This window comes from Corticium candelabrum, chromosome 2 (assembly GCF_963422355.1).
Source record: "Corticium candelabrum chromosome 2, ooCorCand1.1, whole genome shotgun sequence".
Taxonomy (NCBI): domain Eukaryota; kingdom Metazoa; phylum Porifera; class Homoscleromorpha; order Homosclerophorida; family Plakinidae; genus Corticium; species Corticium candelabrum.
The window spans coordinates 3,286,121-3,306,837 of NC_085086.1; the positions used below are offsets into that span (position 1 = coordinate 3,286,121).

The window sequence follows — 20,717 nt, forward strand, 5'->3', positions numbered from 1 at the left end:
GTGTCCATGCACTGTAAAAAATGTGTCACAACATGTCCATAAGTAAGGATTATACGGATTATACTTACAGTTAGTGACGAACAGTAGCGTGCAGATCTAACGTAACGTGCGCTAAAGAACAAGTTCTGGTTGATTACTGTGTAGCCTATTTTTTGTGTTTCAGCCCAGAGCCGTATATAGGGCTCTGCTTCAGTCGGATGTCGGTTCTTACTAGACTCGTAAGCAGTCCTCTCGGACTCCTCGCGCGATCCACATGTTTTAGCAAGGGGCCATATTGTGTCATGTGACCATATATTACTCGAGGCCCGGATACTCGCGATAGCAGTCGTTCGAGGTGCGACCGACCGACCGACCGACCGCATTTATACCCGATTAGCGCAGATGCAAATGAAGCTATTCCGACCAATAGATGAGAAGTGGTGTCATTACTGACCACTACTAACGAACGTGATGTCACCCTAAAAGGCTCCACCTCTCGGCAGTTGTGCTACGAGAATTCAGCCATCGGGAGTCCGTCCTGTACATGATGTTTATTCCTTTGCTTTACGCATAGAAACAACGCCTATATTTATATTTGCACGTGTATGTTTTCCCATCAACAACCAGGCGTGTAAAATAGACGGTGGACAGTTCGAGTTGCATTTTCCATTTTCCTCCTTTCAACTTCCATTCTTCCCACTTCCGCTACCATTCTGCCTCTAGAACACAGTGGTTTTATTTCTAAACCTCTAGAACCACTATTACCTCTATCTAATTAGTAAGATTTGAGCCCATTAGTCGGGTTGTCTAGCAGTCATGTGGCTTTTGCAACATAGTTGAATACTGTAACATGTTGAAGGTGACGCCACCATGCCACTTTCTACCGCAGGCAGATGTTCTACTCAACATCAATTCGATTCTTTGCTCAAAAGCACAGGGGACCCGAAGATGAAGACATCGATTGGAGATATGGCGAAAGGCCTACTTCGTAGGTAAACGGTCTGCATGTTTTTCGTGTCTAGTCATTAAATATCTTGTCTTACTGAGTGGTCTTGTCTTACTGAGCAGAAGATTATCTAATCAAAATATTTTATTTGACGTAATCACAACATCGTCTTTGGCGATGGTTGACTGTTATGACGTTGAACATCTAAATGTTTACAGGTATCAAATTGTCAATTGCCATAATCATTACAGTTGTACAAACTCAATTGTCAGATAACTGTTGAAGACACATGGATTTGTACATGTGTTAAATTCTGTTGGTAACTTGACACCATTGAGCTGCTGGCCAGTTGCACCACACGTCCTAGGTCATGTAGAGAGTGAGCTTCTATAGTATTTTATGTTCAATTTTTATCCGAATTCCAATAATCCGATGTTCTGTCATGGAAGTACCGAATTTATAGTAATAACTGACACATGAAGTCGAAACCCGGCACATTTCTTTCATAAAGTGTTTCTACGATGCTCACTCTCTTTTCAGCTGATCACTAAATGATTAAGTTAATGCAACTGAGATGGAAAGGCGATAAGTAGTGAAATTCGAGCTCTCTGAATAGTGAGCACCCGCCAGCGACACGTTTATCGACAAATGGAAATGTTGTATGGTACGATACCCATGTAGGCTTACAGAGTATGCAGATTACACCATGCAAAAACTGAGGAGTGGAGCAAGGCGTTGAAAGCTTTATATAAAAATTTATACATGAACGTTTCCCACCCAACATCCCCAACAACTCAAGTAAGCATGTCCCAACTACATACATCCTCTATCTCTAAATTCAAACGTTGTAAAACCAATCTAGCACTATATGACCATAATTTCACAGATAATTGTTGTAATAAGTTGTTTAATTAAAGACTTTGAAAACGCCATGTGACTCAGTGCGGAAATTCTCGAAGCTAGAGAGCGTAGGATCTTGAGACTGTATGATGTCCAGAAACCGACAGTTTCCACAGCAAGTGGATAAAATATACCACTAGCTGCTGTAGCTCCATCAGCATGACGAAAGTCTTTGCAAGCTTCTGCAGCTTCTGCAACAGCTCCTGCATTGATGGCAGCTTTAATAATGAATGAAGGCTGCAGGCTGTTGGCTACTGTTACATCGAAGAAGCCAGGGCGACCCAGAAGAAAATCAGGATGCATATATCACATATATCACCAGGACGACTGTTGTCATAGTCAGAACAACGTTGTTCCCCTTTCGCATGCTTGTTGTCCGTTATGAGAGCGTGGTAATCGCTTCGCAAATGGCGTGGTGGCGTTCGATCCGGAGAGGACCGTGACCGCAGCTATATAAATTATATATAAATTATATATATTACAATATATTATATTTTCGATAGCATGCCTAATGCATGCCTACACATAAACATCTAGCTATTTCTAACAACCGTGTCTCTACTATTGACTGCTAAACGTTCTAAAATTAGTCTAACATATATATATATATATATATATATATATATATATATATATAATAGACATACATTTGACAGATAGAGCTAAACCTATCCTATCATGACTGTAGACTTATTACGGGTATCTATATGTACCAGACGACCAACACATAACAAATAATAACTATGAAGTGCCACTTTATCATTCTAACAATGACACAACTTTCAAGACCATTTCTGTGTTGTGTTATGTCAAGAAATCCATGTTCTTTACCTCATCATGTTATTGTCTAGTCAATTCAGTAGCCTAGATATTGTTGCAGTTTGCATCATAAATACTGAGCTGAGATTGCATTCTACAGTGTAACTTTCCCGTCCTGCTACTGTTCACTTCATCTCTATGTCTCTTTGACATACAGTGACAATTGCATAGCTGTAAATTGGTTTGAGAAGACACATACATTGCATTCAGAACTATGTTTCATGCACGCGCGCACACACACACACACACACACACACACACACACACACACACACACACACACACACACACACACACACACACACACACACACACACACACACACACGACCACACAAAAACAAGCAAAAGCCAACAGACAGACATATCGTCACAATGATACAAGACTCATTTTCTCACAGAGCTCATAAAGTCCATTTACGACATGCAGTCACCTTTGGAAAAGCACTAGTAATTTAGTGAATTAAGAGGAGTCACTCTACATAACAGGGATAAGTACATCTCCTTTATTATTCTCCATGATAACAATGCACTCTGCACTTTAAATTTCCAGGTTCTGAAATTCACGAATGGACTTTTTATCATTTAGTCTTCCTAGATAAACAACTTACTTGAATAACTGCTTTGGACGTCCGCAAGAGAGACTTCAGCTCCAGTTTGTCTCCTTCGTAATCGTTTCTTTACTTGATGTACTGCAGTGTCAACATCAGACCATGGGAATCCTCCAAGACAGCACAGCTCTGAGCAGTAGTATGCAGCCCAGCTGAAAATAACCAATAGTGCTTCCTCTTCTGACAGGTCTTGATGTAAAGCAGGAGAATCAGCCACTGCAGGTCCTGCTTCATCCATTCTCTCTCTAAACTCTCTACAGCAATAAACAAGGAAAACAAACAGCGCAAAACCAGCGCACCAGGTGTATCAATGTCTCCTTTTTCCATAGACTAAAAGCAAAGGAATCGGGTCGATGTTGGGTACGACGTCCGCTAAGAAAGTGGCATCGTGGCGTCACCGTCAACTTCTGCTTTCTACCTAGCTAGCTAGAGCGTATTCGGCAAAGAAACGGCGTGACTATAATAACCACGTGACAGCCAATGCGCCAAACAAACTCTCGAAATATTAACGTTTACGACGAAGGTGTAAAAGTAAGCAAAGATGGAGGCGGAAGTGGGAAGAATGAAAGCGGAAGTGGGAAGAATGGAAGTTGGAAGTAGGAAAATGGAAAATGGAACTCGAACCGGCCACCGTAACAATACGTGCAGTGTAGATATAACTGACTTGTAACATTTTGCTTGTTCCGCAGTGGGTGCTTTCACACTGACCTTAGTGGTAATCTAGGTTAATTAATTGAGCTAGCTGAGTACACATTACCATATGGAACATGGAATTACAAAGTAATTGAGTTAGGCTAACACTGAGCAGCGTTCACACAGCACTGAAATGACCCACTAACCAATCTAGATACTAATTATATATATCTTGTTATTGTTGTCCCGTCAATATCTGGAAGGTTTGGAGGGTTTCGTCCTTTCACTAGAGACATGATCTTTACAAGCAACATCTGGTTGTACATTCTGCATAGCAACACTAGGATAGTAGTAAAAAGGACCTCTCGTTACCGACGCGCTTTTCTTCGCCTTCTCCTTTTCCACTGAAGACGCGCCCATGTAGCTTTGAGCGTTTGTAGCACATTCTAGAAAACGCGCCATTCTTCGCTGTGCCTAGAAGGCGGAGTGACTTAGTTGTAGGCAGAGCAACCAAGTTCTAACCTAGCTTGCAAGTGGGTTAGCGTTATAACCTAGGCTAGCCAAAGCCATTTTAACTAGGACCAATTTGTTAAATGGCGTCTGGAGCTAAATAATTAGAGCTAACCTAGGTTAGAAACGTCGTGTGAAAGCACCCAGTCTTCGTAGTGCCTCTGCAGTCTGACATCCTATATTTTCTATGTGCGGGGCTGAGCGGCCGCGGTGTTGTTGCAAAAAATCATTAGTGTCGTCTTCAACAGAAATTTGGTGCTCCACGGGAATTTTCGAAGAGAAATGCATCTACAGTCGGACGAAGCGGCTGACCTGTAAGTACGCTAGTGCGTCTCTATTAATTTTTGTTACGGTATCCAAAGTAAGAAAGACGCCTAATCTGCACCTGCATGTTTTCCCACATTAACGTTTTTTGTTTTGGCTCTCGCGGCTCTGAGGTCACCTGATTACGACAACCTAAGTGATTGCGGTTAGACGGATAACTGTGTAAATACGGTACCATGTGAGGTGATTTTCTATGGTGTCAAATTCATTAGCGTTCTATGCCTCAGCTGCCGTAGGTGTACACTGTACACATGTCTTAGCGCCATGTGGTGTGCATGTACACCAGCCCAGGGTTTAGCATTGTATCGTGCTTCTCTATTCATTTTATTAGTTTAATTAGAAACCGATCCTGTATGAAATGGTTACCACCTGCACTGTCAATACCCTAAACGTGAAAATGTTCGCGTGGTTAAAATTTTCGGTATTTTCGCGGTTAACACATTTTCCGCGAAATTAAACACCAAGCAAAATTTACAAAGGCGTGGCCCATTCTTCACACAACATTGTATTGTATTCACTCTCTCGTTTTCTCTTGCGGTCAGCCCTCCTAGGGGGACATTTTTGAATCGACACACAATAATTGTTTGCCGCCTTAACTGTCTTAGAACGGAACGTGAGAAGGCTGCGGAAGACACGGTCTTCTCTCCCCGCTCTGCGTAGCCAATTGCGTAGCAGCGCCATTGTAGACCACGTGATGGGTGGAAACCACGTGACATGCATCAAACCGCGAAAATTGTCCATGATGCAAAAAACGCGAAATTTTAATTAACGTTTACAGTATGGTGTGGAGTAATTAATCTCACGAGAGTACTATATATACGTTAACCGTCGCCTGCCAACACAAAAAAATACAAAGCCTAGGGCTCTTCTACAGCTATGGACTGATCAGAAATTAGAGTTACAAAGTATATCGTTTTCATTGCGACGAGCAAAAACCTCACTTCATGAACATTGTACCTTCAGTATCGATCTATCACAGTGGCGTAAGAAGATGTGCATGAGCGGAAGGGCTGTACCTTGGATCACGAGTAAGCAAAAACTACCTCTCTTGCCAGACCCTAAACAGATTTGCGAAAGTCAGTGGCACAGAAAATTATAAATCCTAGAGTGAGTTTAATTTCCCAGGCAACTCTGCACAGTATCTAGGCTAGTGTTTATTAATTAAGTAAAACCAAATACGCCAGAATGTTTCTTTCAATTTTAAGTGTAATATGATATATTTGTGCAGCCAGTCCACGACAGGTTAACTGGTGTTGTCAAATCACGCGAAACATCTCTAAGGAAATATTCCTCCATGTCGAAAACGTGCATATTACTGGGAGAATTATGATCTCGATAGTATGAATACAACTGTCCCTGCACAGCACCAAATCCGTAGACATCAAGCTCACTGCACAAATGCAAAGCAAAGACAACAGCATACATTCCGGCTGACGGACTTCTGTACCTCTTCAAACCATGTTTCATCCTGTATGTACTGAGAATAGATCGAGTAGTGTCGATAATATGCTGCGACAATGCAAATATGGGACCTTGTGTGTAACAGAATCGTCCAATCGTGCTGATACCTCCCGGATGATGACTCTGAACCAACAGAGTCTCACGATTTACATTCCTGAGACACTTTCTTTTACTTGCAATGGCTCGATTGATAATCGCAACGTCTGGCATGCGTCTCCCAACGTATTTCTCGTAAGGATGAATGGGAGCGTCGTTTACCCGTATGACAACGTCATGTCGGTCTATACTCTCTGCGTTTCTTTGACTCAGGAGTTTCCCGGATGAGCCGACTAGAGCACACGATTTCGATCTCCGCGCGAGATGTCTCGTATTTGAAAATACCGTCTTGTTGACGAGAGCGATTTCTAGAGCCGAGTTAGGGATTCTCTCACAAAGTAGGATAGGCATCGCGCTCTGACAACCGACCTCTTGCCATAGCATCGTCTGAGCATGCGCTGTACTAGGGCTCCCGTTCTGTTTCATGTCGGGAGCTCCATGAAATGATGAACTCAGCACTCGATGATACAGACGTGCGGTTAGACGTTGGTAAGTGTGTCCGGTGTTGCTGCGGAGGAGTAAGTAAGCTGGTACGATCAGAGCTAGAATGGCCATGGCTGTAGTGCTGAACAGCAAACAACTGGCGTTTCTACTCAAGCGCTTGTTCTTGACGTCGACTGCATCGTTGACCATTACTCTTGTGATCAGCACACGACAATCACACGTCCGAAAGAGATTTGGCAGTCTCGCAGTAGGGTAATCCGGGGTATTTTCACACACGAGGCAATTCCGCACACTTCTGAATTCAATTACTTCTCATTTCTTTCAATGGAGACGAAATGGAACGTGTGAACACTCGCTGGATAGCTTATCGTTCTGCGCTTTAGGTAGCGGCAAAATACCTATGTTTGTGAGCCGGAAGAATTTTTTATCTAGTGTATTTCATGCAAAGGTAAGCATCACGTTGTAGAACAAACCGTCTAACTTTTTAGCTAGCAAGTTGCTTGGTGACTTCATACTTTCCAAAAATAGACACACCACTATTACTGGTCGTGTATATCGCGGAAGATAAATCACCAGCTGAAATTAGCCGATCACGGGAAACTTCTCGTCATTTAGGGGGCCCTAGTAGGGTGCAAGTGGATATCATATTATTTTATTGTAAATTGCTATATATGCTAAACAAAAGACCATCAAAGAAGCAGGCATGCGTTTGTGAACGGTGCAGAGCCTGAGAGGAGAAGCAGAAGACAAAATCAGTAACATCTAGGGTGGACCATAACTAGCATTCGCAGAAAACCTACAAAAAACTTTACCTTTGCTTTATCTATGCTCAAGTCGTAATTCTAACTGTTATTGAACTATACACCAACCAGGTGTCATGTTTGCAGCCATCAGAGGGAGAAACGGCAACTGTGCGGAATATCCCCATCCTCGTCTCGAGTAGCCAAACCCCTCCCCTTTTTTATATCTAACGGCGGGGAAGGGTTTGGTGAAATTGCACACAAGCAGTGGTGCCAGGCATACCCCCACGTCTTTCCAACTAGTAAGAAGGTTAAGCTGACAGGTGATAATTACTGGAAACATTCTTCTCTCTCTTGTCGACGAGAAAGCACTTGCTGGAAGGCTTACAACAATCAATGGACACACTTTACGATAGTATGGTATTGTTCTTGGTATAGGGCGTCTAGTTAGCTACGAATTCACGCAAACTGCACGCTAACCTCTGCATAATTAATTATTTCAACCTGCTGTGCCATCGCCTCGATCTCTTCCCGCAACCCTTGAATTTACTGATCTAGCCAATGAAACGAAGCAAGCTACGTTCGGCAATGTATTACAAACAGGCTCGATCCAGCTGCTTCTGTTTAGCTAGTCAGCTGGTCCACAAGAGAATGTCCGTAACACTTTTAGTTTATTTACACTTGCCAAGATGTCTACATCGCTTGGGCATTGCAAGAGCGGTTTCTTTTTCTTTGTTTTGCGCTTTGCTGGAAAGAGACTCCAAGCACAAAGCACAACAGTCCGCATCCTTTGTGTAACTAGCAATCAACTTGAGTGGGGTTGATTACACGTTTACGTTAATGTAATTATCTGCCACCTAGAAGTCGGTGGCGGCTGACACCACTACTTGTATGCAATTTCACCATACCCTTCCCCGCCAGTAGATATAAAAAAGGGGAGGGGTTTGGCTACGCGAGACTATCCCCAACCCTGATATTTGACCCTAGTGCAGAAAACGTCCAACCGCTTGCTTGTATAGTTGCATGGTGCCAAGAACAACCGACCACGTATACTACAGTAGCAAACGAAGAAACCATACGCAGGTGAACGCGGAACGCAATCTCTTGCAGAAGATACGGGTCATCTAACTAGAAAGTGTACGGAATTACCCCGGATTACCCTAACACCTCGACACTTGACAACAAGTCCGTATACAACGTACGCGCTGTCCGTGATGAAAAAATGCCTCAGGTACTAGACGTCTATATAATTTTGGCCTTTGAAGGCGCTTCAGTAAGACGACGCTGTAATAAATGATGCCGCCCTGGACTCCTAGCTCGCGCTCCCTCTAGGGCACGTGATACACGCGCGTTATTGTGGAGCTCTGCAGAATGTGCAGAAGGAAAAACAAGAAGAAAACGTCGTCTTGTTTTCAGTTCTGTAGCTGAAGTCGTGCTGAACTCGAGCTCTAGCCGTAATCTAGTGGTCATAGGAACGACAGAGCGTAGAATTGACTAAAGGTATACGTACAGTGTAAATGTAATGTACATGAGATGTCTTTACAGTCTACCACTTTCTAGCTGTAGTATTTGTCCTTCCCTGTGTGGTTTTGTGCATATGTATTACTGTCACTGTTTGACTTGTTGGGAGTTACAGTGGATGGGTGTAACGCTACATACATTATATACATGTACATACATTATGTACAGACGTTTCATACACAACTACTTACACCACGCACCATCCGTCCATCCATACATACATACATACATACATACATGTTCTGCCTTTACTTGAGTAAGTAGTGCAGGTCACACACACACACACACACACACACACACACACACACACACACACACACACACACACACACACACACACACACACACACACACACACACACACACACACACACACACAGACACACACACACACACAGACACACACACACACACACACACACACACACACACACACACACACACACACACACACACACGACCACACAAAAACAAGCAAAAGCCAACAGACAGACATATCGTCACAATGATACAAGACTCATTTTCTCACAGAGCTCATAAAGTCCATTTACGACATGCAGTCACCTTTGGAAAGCACTATTAATTTAATGAATTAAAAGAAGTCACTCTACATAACAGATATAAGTATATCTCCTTTATTATTCTCCATGATAACAATGTACTCTGCACTTTAAATTTCCAGGTTCTGAAATTCACGAATGGACTTTTTATCATTTAGTCTTCCTAGATAAACAACTTACTTGAATAGCTGCTTTGGACATCCGCAAGAGAGACTTCAGCTCCAGTTTGTCTCCTCCGTAATCGTTTCTTTACTTGATGTACTGCAGTGTCAACATCAGACCATGGGAATGCTCCAAGACATCACAGATCTGAGCAATACTGTATGCAGCCCTTCTGAAAATAACCAATAGTGCTTCCTCTTCTGACAGGTCTTGATGTAAAGCAGGAGAATCAGCCACTGCAGGTCCTGCTTCATCCATTCTCTCTAAACTCTCTACAGCAATAAACAAGAAAAACAAACAGCGCAAAACCAGCGCACCAGGTGTATCAATGCCTCCTTTGTCCATAGACTAAAAGTAAAGGAATCGCGTCGATGTTGGGTACGACGTCTGCTAAGAAACTGGCATCGTGGCGTTACCGTCAACTTCTGCTTTCTACCTAGCTAGAGCGTATTCGGCAAAGAAACGACGTGACTTTAATAACCACGTGACAACCAATGCGCCAAACAAACTCGCGAAATGTCAACGTTTACGACTAAAGCCTGGTTCACAATATGACGCCGACGCTCAGTTAAGCGTCAAACTTCAAAGAAACCGCATCGACGTCGGCGGCATCCTTTGATGTTGACGCCGACGTCGACGCTGGAATAGGATTCATTTCTATTGTCGACGTCGGTGTCAATATTGTGAACCAGGCCTATGGTGTAAAAGTAAGCAAAAATGGAAGCGGAAGTGGGAACAATGAAAGTTGGAAGTAGAAAAATGGAAAATGGAACTCGAACCGGCCACCGTAACAATACGTGCAGTGTAGATGTAACTGACTTGTAACATTTTGCTTGTTCCGCAGGGGGTGCTTTCACACTGACCTTAGGTTAACCTAGGTTAATTAAGCTTCCTGAGTAAACATCACCATATGGAACATGTAATTACTAAGTAATTGACTAGGCTAACACTGAGCAGCGTTCACACAGCACTGAAACGACCCACTAACCAATCTAGACACTAATTATGTATATCTTGTCATTGTTGTCCCGTCAATGTCTGGAAGGTTTGGAGGGTTTCGTCCTTTCACTAGAGACATGATCTTTACAAGCAACATCTGGTTGTACATTCTGCATAGCAACACTAGGATAGTAATAAGAAGGACCTCTTGTTGCCGACGCGCTTTTCTTCGCCTTCTCCTTTTCCACTGAAGAAGCGCCCGTGTAGCTTTGAAGCGTTTGTAGCACATTCTAGAAAACGCGCCATTCTTCGCTGTGCCTAGAAGGCGGAGTGACTTAGTTGTAGGCAGAGCGACCGAGTTCTAACCTAGCTTGCAAGTGGGTTAGCGCTAAAACCTAGGTTAGCCAAAGCCATTTTAATTAATTAAGGCCAATTTGTTAAATGGCGTCTGGAGCTAAATAATTAGAGCTAACCTAGGTTAGAAACGTCGTGTGAAAGCAGCCAGTCTTCGTAGTGCTTCTGCAGTCTGACAGCCTAAATTTTCGATGTGCGGTGCTGAGCAGCCGTGGTGTTGTTGCAAAAATCGTTAGTGTCGTCTTCAACAGAAAATTTGGCGCTCCACGGGAATTTTCGAAGAGAAATACATCGACAGTCGGACGAAGCGGCTGACCTGTAAGTACGCTAGTGCGTCTCTATTCATTTTTGTTACGGTATCCAAAGTAAGAGAGACGCCTAATCTGCACCTGCATGTTTTGTGAAATGTGAAAGCATTAGCTGCTCAATGGCTATTGAATGCATTTGATTACTGTGCACATCATATTGACATTGCCAACGCATGTAGATCAGTAGGAATTGATTTCAGTCTGTGACCTGGTGTTGTGTTTGCTGTTCTACTAGAAATTAACAATCTGTGATAAACAGTTGTATGAGTGTACATGGCTGCCAATCGCACAATTTAAAACCGCACAATACAGTTGAAGGAGTGATTTCGGACAAAATCGCACAATATTATGTATGCACGATTTTCTGGTTTTACGGTATATCGTTTTCATTGCGACGAGCGAAAACCTCGCTTCACAAACATTGTAGCTTCAGTATCGATTTAGCACAGTGGCGTAGGAAGATGTTCACGAGCTGGAGGGCTGTACCGTGGATCATGAGTAAGGCCCGGATCCAGGAATTTTTTAAAAGGGGGTTGACCGGGTAGCAGTTATTTATAGCATTACTAATTTTCTCTTTTCTAATAAAATTATTTACTGCTTATGTTGACTACTAACTTGATGAGCTGACTATGGCATACTCGTATGTAATGTAATCACCTCTAGCAAAAATCTACAGCATTAACTTAATTGATCAGGCCCTTACATACTGAAATGGTCTTAGTGTGCGTAGTCTTGAGATAGTCAGTCTAGAATGTTCTAGAGCCCATCTGTGTTAGCAAAAGCAGAGCGTTATTGCAATCTGACCCGATAACATGCATAAAGAGAGCAGTCATCACATACAAAATTTTCTTACTATATATATATAGACGTCTGGGTGTGAGACTCTGCTTCGATTCTTTCATGGTGAACCACGCCTATTGGAAAAGAGGGGGTTGTAACCTCCTGAACCCCCATCTGGATTCAGGCCTGGTAAGCAAAACTACCTCTCTTGCCAGACTGTAAACAGATTTGCAAAAGTCAGTGGCACAGAAAATTATAAATCCTACAGTGCGTTTAATTTCCCAGGCAACTTTGCATGATCTCTGGGCTGGTGTATATTAATTAAGCCAAATTAAATATACGGCAGAATATTTTCTTTTAAGTGTAATATGACACCTTTGTGCAGCCAGTCCACGACAGGTTAACTGGTGTTGTCAAATCACGCGAAACATCTCTAAGGAAATATTCCTCCATGTCGAAAACGTGCATATTACTGGGAGAATTATGATCTCGATAGTATGAATACAACTGTCCCTGCACAGCACCAAATCCGTAGACATCAAGCTCACTGCACAAATGCAAAGCAAAGACAACAGCATACATTCCGGCTGACGGACTTCTGTACCTCTTCAAACCATGTTTCATCCTGTATGTACTGAGAATAGATCGAGTAGTGTCGATAATATGCTGCGACAATGCAAATATGGGACCTTGTGTGTAACAGAATCGTCCAATCGTGCTGATACCTCCCGGATGATGACTCTGAACCAACAGAGTCTCACGATTTACATTCCTGAGACACTTTCTTTTACTTGCAATGGCTCGATTGATAATCGCAACGTCTGGCATGCGTCTCCCAACGTATTTCTCGTAAGGATGAATGGGAGCGTCGTTTACCCGTATGACAACGTCATGTCGGTCTATACTCTCACCGTTTCTTTGACTCAGGAGTTTCCCGGATGAGCCGACTAGAGCACACGATTTCGATCTCCGCGCGAGATGTCTCGTATTTGAAAATACCGTCTTGTTGACGAGAGCGATTTCTAGAGCCGAGTTAGGAATTCTCTGACAAAGTAGGATAGGCATCGCACTCTGACAACCGACCTCTTGCCATAGCATCGTCTGAGCATGCGCTGTACTAGGGCTCCCGTTCTGTTTCATGTCGGGAGCTCCATGAAATGATGAACTCAGCACTCGATAATAGAGACGTCCGGTTAGACGTTGGTAAGCGTGTCCGGTATTGCTGCGGAGGAGAAAGTAAGCTGGTACGATCAGAGCTAGAATGGCCGTGGCTGTAGTGCTGATCAACAAACGACTGGCGTTTCTACTCAAGCGCTTGCCCTTGACGTCGACTGCATCGTTGACCATTACTCTTGTGATCAACACGCGACAATCACATGTCTTTGCGGTGACTTGGCGGTCTCGCAGTTATTAGGAGTTATCCGGGGTAGGCCTAACTCCGTGACTAGGGCAACTCCGTGAATATCTAACCCTGTTCGAGCGTGAAGCGTCTTACCTCCAGTTTAGGATTTGAATCTCTTCTACTATTAGTAAACTACTTGAAGTAGGATTAGGAGTTTCGTAGCAAGTCGATAGCCATTGACGAACATCCGGGACGGCGAAGCGATAGCAACAAAAACGCCTCTTACACCGTACAGCAACGTCGCTACCACAATAGATGCAGTAGAGAAATGTACCCAAGCAAACAATAGTTACAACTATTCGTAAGTCGTAGTTGCCAGAACAAACCTCTGTTCACGAAGTTGCCCCACCCACAAGATTACTACTGTCTATTCCCCGTAAGCGAGAACTCGGAAGTGAGTAATGAAGTAGAGGTCACACCAGGTGTACTCATTAGAGCATTAAGAGCTGCTCCAGTTGGACCATGTTACACCAATTATCTTAAATGGTTCCAGTTGCTGATCCGTTGGTCTTACAAGATAATTGGATAATAACCATTGCTCCACCCGTTTGTGTTTGATATGCACAATTATTATCCTACCGTTTCGTTTGTAAGAAAGGCTTAGATAATTTGATAAACAGAAATGCCAGATCTAGCGGTTTCTAACGATACGAGATCATCGCGAAAGTCCAAAAAACAGCAGAGATATTGATGATTTTCAAAGTTCACACTTATGGGCAACAGACAGTAGTCAGCAGTGCCGACGAAAGTCCCGAATTATCTCAAGAACGATTGAGATTTCAGAGATGGTTGCCCACATGCTGATTGGTAGAAGGCTTCTGCTCCATACGGTAGTAAGATCAAGTGACTACACAACACCTAGACGTAGCAATATACGGGTGTGCATCAAATTACTCAAACAGTTACCCCAGATTACGCTACACCTCGACAACAAGTCTGTATGCAACGTACGCTTTCCGTGATGGCAAACGCCTCAGGTAGACGTCTATATAATTTTGCCCTTTGAAGGCGTAAGACGACGCTTTAGTAAATGATGGCATGCCCGGTAAACGTTAGCCTCGCCCTAGACGCAGTGTGGATTGCAGCCCCGAATGCGCTTCCATCACCACTACGTCTGGTATGGTACCGCCTTTCTGGGCGGGAGTAAGTATGTAATCAAATTCTTCAGCGCGTGTCATACTAATGCTATTAGCTAGGAACTGAGACGTTGTTCTAGCCTCTGTACTTGTTGATATTGCAATTTTAGGCCACTGTCAAGCGCTAGTAAGAGATTGCAGCTACGTTAGAGAGCGTAGCGAGGAAATGGAAGATCAGAAATGGCACTTGTAGTGCATCATACGCCTTTGAACGCGTACACAGGTTCTCAGTTGAAGCTGCAATGCGTCATACGCCTTTACTGCAATGCATTGGACTGGAAACACGACAGTCATTTCGTGTAATCTACTACGCCGACAAAGTACACTTGTAACTGACATGATTATGTCCCTACTGTAGGAGCATGATTAACGCTGACCGCAAGGGGCGGTACCATACCAGACGTAGTGGTAATGGCAGCTCATCCGGGGCTGCAATCCACATCGCGCCTGGGGTAAACGAGGGCACGTGGTAAACTCATGTGTACACGCGCGTTATACCAGGCACCCATTGTCATAGCGTGTTGTCATAGATTCGGATACTCCGGGACTTGGGTTTTGGGCGCGAGCCGGTAACGTGTCCGAGTAGTACTGTGTACTGAGTAGAAGACCAAATACACTACAATGGCGACAAGGATGGCGGCGAACAACACATTCGGGTTGTTCAGAAGAATGGGTAGCTACGACCCGTCGTCGTCATCTTGGGAAACGTACGAGGAACGCCTGGAGCAGTTTCTAGTGGCAATAGGTAACAGCGAAGACGAGTTGCGGAAGAATGCAATCTTCCTGACGGTTATTGTAGAACACGCATACACGGTTGTAACCTCGTACACCCAGACAAACCCGCAAAGGGGAACGCGGAGCTCGTAGGCGCGCTGAAGAGACACTTGCAACCTCGGCCCATGGTCATCGCCCAACGCTTCAAGTTTTACAGAAGGAACCAGAAACAAGAAGAATCAGTCAAAGAGTTCATAACAGCTTTGAGGAGGTTGAGGGAACATTGTCAATTTCGCGGTTTTCGTGAGGAAGCATTGAGAGAGCGCCTGGTGTGCGGACTACAAAATGAGGCTATCCAAAGGAAACTGGTAACGGAAAAGGAATTGTCTCTAGACAAAGCATTCAAAATGGCTATCTCAATGGAGCGGGCAGCACAGTAAGTGGTGGATTTACAGAAAACAGTAGGAACCAGACAGGAGACATTAATAGACAAACAGACAAACACCATGAGAGTGACACAGAGACCGCCACAGAAGAGTCAGAGAAGGAAACAGGGCAAACAGAGAACACGGAAATCACGTATCTAATCAGGGGATAACACACCCAGGAAACCGTGTTAGAGGTGTGGCAAACTCAACCACAATCAGGCAGTTTGTTACTTTCGTCAAAAGGAGTGTTGGAAATGTCAAAAGAAAGGACACACATCGAGTCACCGCAAAGGGAGTGCAGCCAAGGCTCAGTACCTGAGTGATGAAGAGGATGGCAGCGATAGTGAGCTAGTGGGTCATCAACAGTCATTCGATCCAGTTATGAAACGATATGCAAGATACAGCCGTGGATGGTACCTGTTCAATTGAATGACAAGCAATTACAAATGGAACTCGACATAGGGGCATCCAGTACGATTATTTCTCAGGAGAAGTTCAGGGAACTATGGACCGAGAAGGATAGGCCGATTTTGCGGGCGACACCAATTAAGCTGCGAGCGTATGGAGACACGCTATGCAAGTTCTAGAAGCCATCCAGGTCAGAGTAAGCGTAAAAGCTGGACAGCCAGCACAGACACTACTTATGCTGGTAATGCAAGGCAATGGACCAAACCTGTTGGGCCGAGACGTGTTGATGAAGTTACGATTGGATTGGAGAGAAATACATCGTGTCAATACTCGACTGGAAGATTTGTTAGAACAGTACAAGGAGGTCTTCACAGATGGTGTCGGGACGTACCGGGGACAACCAGCAACTTTTCAGGTTGACCCATCAGTGAGACCACATTTTAGCAAAGCCAGGACTCTCCCGTATGCACTGAGGCACCTCGTAGTGCAACAGCTGGATACAATAGAGAAGGAGGGCGTCATTAGTCTCGTCAAGTATGCTGAATGGACCGCACCCATCGTACCCGTGTTGTAGTCCGACAAAGAGTCAGTGAGGATCTGTGGTGACTACAAGAGGACTGTCAACCAAGCCACCAAAGTTGAGCAATACCCATTACCCAGGATTGAAGATCTGTTTACCCCTTTGGCGGAGGGAGAAACATTACAAAATTAGATTTGAGCCAGGCGTACGCACAGATTCCTCTAGACCCATCGGTCAAGAAATATACCGTGATTAATACGCCAAAGGGATTGTATGAATTCAACCGGTTGCCGTTCGGCATCTCGTCAGCGCCCGCGATATTTCAAAGGATGACGAAAAGCTTATTACAAGGACTACCGGCAGTCGCAGTCTGCCTAGATGATATTTTAATCACAAGTAAAGACGAAAAGGAACATTATGATAATCTTCAGGAAGTTCTGAAGAGGCTGAAAGAAGCAGGCCTACGACTAACGAAAGAAAATTGCACGGTAGCGGCACCATCGGTTGTCTACTTAGGTCACAGAATCGACGCCCAAAGGACTACACCTAACTGGTGACAAACTGTAAGCGTTGAAACGAGCGCCTACACCAACCCATGTGACGAAGCTGAAGAGTTTCTTGGGCCTTCTCAATTACTATGGCAAGTTTGTTCCACGGCTAGCCATCATGCTAGCACCTCTTTATGAGCTGTTAATTAAGAAAACACCAACCTTGGAAGTGGACAGAGCGACAGGACGGGGCATTCAATCGAGCAAAAAGGGCACTTTGAACGTCAAGCGTCTTAGTACACTTTGACCCAAGGAAGCCGATTGTAATCATCTGTGACGCATTGCCGTATGGAGTGGGTGCGGTATTAGCCCAGAGAATGCCAAGTGAAGAGGAAAGACTGATTGCGTTTGCCTGTCGTACACTAACCAAGCGGAGAAGAGCTACGCACAGATAGATAAGGAAGGTTTGGCGTTGATTGATCTTCGCGGTAAAGGAGTTATATAAATATGTTTTAGGTCAGTCGTTCACAGTAGTGACCGATCACAAACCATTACTAAGCTTGTTTGATAAAAACAGATCGGTACCTGCTTTGGCATCTAGCAGGATCCAACGATGGGCCTTGACATTGGCGGCTTATCAATATGCAATCAAATATAGACCCGGGAAATATAACTTCTGTGCAGATGCCTTGAGTAGACTCCCAGTGGAAGCCACAGACAACGATCAGATGGGGGAAGAGAAATTTCTAGCAATAGATTACTTGGCTACGACCCCCGGTGACAGCCAAAGGCATAAGGCTCAAGAAAAGAAGAGACCCATGGATGAGCAAAGTGCTACGCTATACCCTGGAAGGGTGGCCGAGAGCACTGTATAATGAATTACTACCATACTGGAGAAGACGGGATGAACTTTACGTCAGAGGGTTGTGTGTTGTGGGGCGATCGAGTAATCATTCCTATAGCTGAGCGTCTAGTAATCATTGCCGAACTGCATACGGGGCACCCTGGCATGACCAAGATGAAGGCTGTTGCAAGAAGTTACTTGTGGTGGCCGGGAATGGACAACGATCTGGAAGAAGCTGTGCGAGCATGTGAAAGATGTCAAAAACACGCTACACCCATGGTTATGGCCGAAACGACAATGGTCGCGCATTCACGTAGATTATGCGGGACCGTTCATGGGGAGAATGTTCCTTGTCATTGTTGATGCGTTTTCGAAATGGCTGGACGTATATGCAACCCAGTCAGCTACCACAGAAGTCACGCTCGAGAAACTGAAGACGTCGTTTGCAATTCATGGGATTCCCGAAAGGTTGGTATCGGACAATGGCACGTGCTTTACGAGTAGCGAATGTCGTACGTTTTGCGAGAGTCAAAGAATAATCCATACAAAATTAGCACCTTATCATTCGTCATCTAGCGGACTAGCCGAGCGGACGGTACAAACCGTCAAGGATGGACTAAGGAAGCTGAAAAAACAGGAAGCTTGAATGAAAAGCTGCAAACATTTCTGTTGGCATACCGCAACACGTCGCACGCCACCATAGGCTCAATGCCAGCAGAGAAACTTTTGGGAAGGAGACGGCTCATCAGACTCGACCTCTTCAGACCGGATGATAGTAGAACAGTTCGAAGGAAACAGGAGGTTCAAAATAAATCACGATACTAGATGCCAAAGCTGGAAATGCAGCGGGGCAAGGATTTTTGTCCGGAACTTTGGAACGGGACCTCGCTGAATTCCAGCCCAGGTGACGGAAAAGACTGGACCAGTATGATACCAGTATGAACTGGAAGATGGTCGTATCATACGGAAGGCATACAGATCATCTCAGACTGCGTCAGCACACGTCGGATCGAGTTATCAGAAAGGAGCACACGAACACACCAAAGAAAGACAGCCTAGAAGGGAGAGGGGACGAGGAATTCACAGAAGGGCCGGGGTTGACGAGGGACAACAAGAGAAGCGATATCGGTCTTGGCCATGAGAATACTCTTCCCGAAAGGACCGAAGAAGAAGGAGCGACTGAGCAAAACGAACCTTTTCTATTGAGATCACGAGAGATTCAGGACAAACGAGGACTTGGGGAGAGAGACGAAGTCGGATTGGGCGATAATTCGACTTCAGCGAACGAGACATCGTTGCGCGGTCCTCTCGTATCAGGAAGGCACCCCAGCGACTAGATCTTTAAAAGAATGATTAGATTAAGTTGAGTTTTGTAGGGAAATTGATCGTTAGACAAAAGTTGTGTTTTATCTAGAGGAGGAGAGATGTCATAGCGTGTTGTCATAGTCCCGGATACTCCGGGACCTGGGGTTTTGGCGCGAGCCGGTAACGTGTCTGAGTAGTAGTACTGTGTACTGAGTAGCAGACCAACTATACTACACTCATGATGACAGCTAGCCCTCCCCCCCCCCCCCGCTCGTGAACATCTTCCTACACCTCTGAAATCTAAAATATTGTTTGTAAGTCCATTCTACGGGGATGTTTCGTTTCAAAATCACTAACAACACGAAACGCTGTAATCTCGATTGCCGCTCGACTCGCTTCGACATTGCTGCGAAACATTCGGGAAATGAATGAGACACCTCGTAGACTCGACGTAGAAATCTTTGTTGCCTTGTGGTAGATCCGCCTTTGGTTGAGAACATGTGCATGCCTCCTTTTTGTGCGCAATCTTTTTTGTGCGCAATCGCGATCGATGCAAGAACAATGCAGTAAAGCAGCATTTTAAAATACACAAAACATTTTATCAATATCCCGCAGCTACGTTATACGCAAACACTGTCTTCAACCAATGTATTTTAAACTTCAACTTTACAAACACACACAAACAGCCAACATTCATGTCTAATCAGATAACGAACCCAATTTCAATTAACTAATGATAGTTCACGTCTGCGTAAGAAGCAACAGTATTCCTCGTTGTGTTTTAATTCATCAATTAACTCAAGCAGCTCCCTCATAGACACCACCTTTTCTCTTGACTTCTTATCACGACTGATCATGCCACTTCTCGTCTATTGGTCGGAATAGCTTCATTTGCATCTGAGTCTTTAGACGGTCGTACGTACGGTTGTCGGCCAGCCGACTACTATACCCTTAACCCGGATATACGAGCCTCGCGTAACTAGAGTAGATAACTTGCAACTACACTCCAACTAAAGAGTTGCAACATTTCGTGAGCACTTACGCATGCGTACGTCTGTGGCCATCATAGAGATTAAATAACTTCTTGGCTCTACTCTCAGAGAAAAAAGATTCTGCGCGCGCGCGCGCGCGTGGGTGTGTGTGTGTGTGCGTGCGCGCGTGCGTACTGCGCATAGTATGTCATGTCCATTTATCCTAGTACCGGCACATGCGGACGTTGTCATATCTTGGAAGGTCCAACTGGCCAGTATGATTCACAACCAAAAATCGAAAAAGAAAATCAACGCACCACCACCACTAACATTACGCACATCCTTCAATCTCAACGTTCACAATAATTCAATACCATCTACACGCAGCAAACAAAAATTGATGACATACACAGCA

At 44.3% G+C, this 20,717-nt stretch overlaps 3 protein-coding genes across 6 annotated transcripts; 1 reads left to right on the plus strand and 2 right to left on the minus strand.

Annotated features, from left to right (window-relative positions):
- Positions 1 to 5,877: 5,877 nt before the first annotated feature.
- On the minus strand, positions 5,878 to 6,911 carry LOC134176297 (uncharacterized). Its single transcript, XM_062642971.1, has one exon. It carries the CDS (start codon positions 6,909 to 6,911, stop codon positions 5,922 to 5,924), a length of 990 nt encoding a protein of 329 aa, XP_062498955.1. The 3' UTR covers positions 5,878 to 5,921.
- Positions 6,912 to 10,926: 4,015 nt separating this feature from the next.
- LOC134198382 (uncharacterized) lies at positions 10,927 to 13,450 on the minus strand. 4 transcript variants are annotated; one of them, XM_062667760.1, is made up of 5 exons: positions 12,812 to 13,450; positions 12,667 to 12,752; positions 12,462 to 12,599; positions 12,160 to 12,302; positions 12,020 to 12,073 (listed from the first exon to the last, which is right to left on the minus strand). In XM_062667760.1, the coding sequence occupies exons 1-4, from the start codon at positions 13,431 to 13,433 to the stop codon at positions 12,267 to 12,269; spliced, it is 882 nt and encodes a 293-aa protein (XP_062523744.1). In that variant the 5' UTR covers positions 13,434 to 13,450; the 3' UTR covers positions 12,020 to 12,073; positions 12,160 to 12,266. The 4 variants fall into 4 exon arrangements, with proteins under 4 accessions (XP_062523746.1, XP_062523744.1, XP_062523743.1 ...); XM_062667759.1 differs by having other exon boundaries at positions 12,462 to 12,633; positions 12,691 to 13,450; XM_062667762.1 differs by lacking the exons at positions 12,020 to 12,073; positions 12,160 to 12,302 and adding an exon at positions 10,927 to 10,962 and having other exon boundaries at positions 12,667 to 13,450.
- Positions 13,451 to 18,056: 4,606 nt separating this feature from the next.
- On the plus strand, positions 18,057 to 18,672 carry LOC134176298 (uncharacterized protein K02A2.6-like). Its single transcript, XM_062642972.1, has 2 exons — positions 18,057 to 18,273; positions 18,344 to 18,672. The coding sequence occupies exons 1-2, from the start codon at positions 18,057 to 18,059 to the stop codon at positions 18,670 to 18,672; spliced, it is 546 nt and encodes a 181-aa protein (XP_062498956.1).
- The last annotated feature ends 2,045 nt before the right edge of the window (positions 18,673 to 20,717 follow it).

Bases quoted from the DNA above. Each gene is read 5' to 3' on its own strand.
- LOC134176297 (XM_062642971.1), bottom strand. From the start codon at position 6,911: ATGGTCAACGATGCAGTCGACGTCAAGAACAAGCGCTTGAGTAGAAAC.
- LOC134176298 (XM_062642972.1), top strand. From the start codon at position 18,057: ATGAATTACTACCATACTGGAGAAGACGGGATGAACTTTACGTCAGAG. The intron at 18,274-18,343 runs GTGAAAGATGTC...GCATTCACGTAG, and splicing joins GGAAGAAGCTGTGCGAGCAT to ATTATGCGGGACCGTTCATG.
- LOC134198382 (XM_062667758.1), bottom strand. From the start codon at position 13,433: ATGGTCAACGATGCAGTCGACGTCAAGGGCAAGCGCTTGAGTAGAAAC. The intron at 12,303-12,461 runs GTGTCATATTAC...ATCTGTTTACAG, and splicing joins CGTGGACTGGCTGCACAAAG to TCTGGCAAGAGAGGTAGTTT.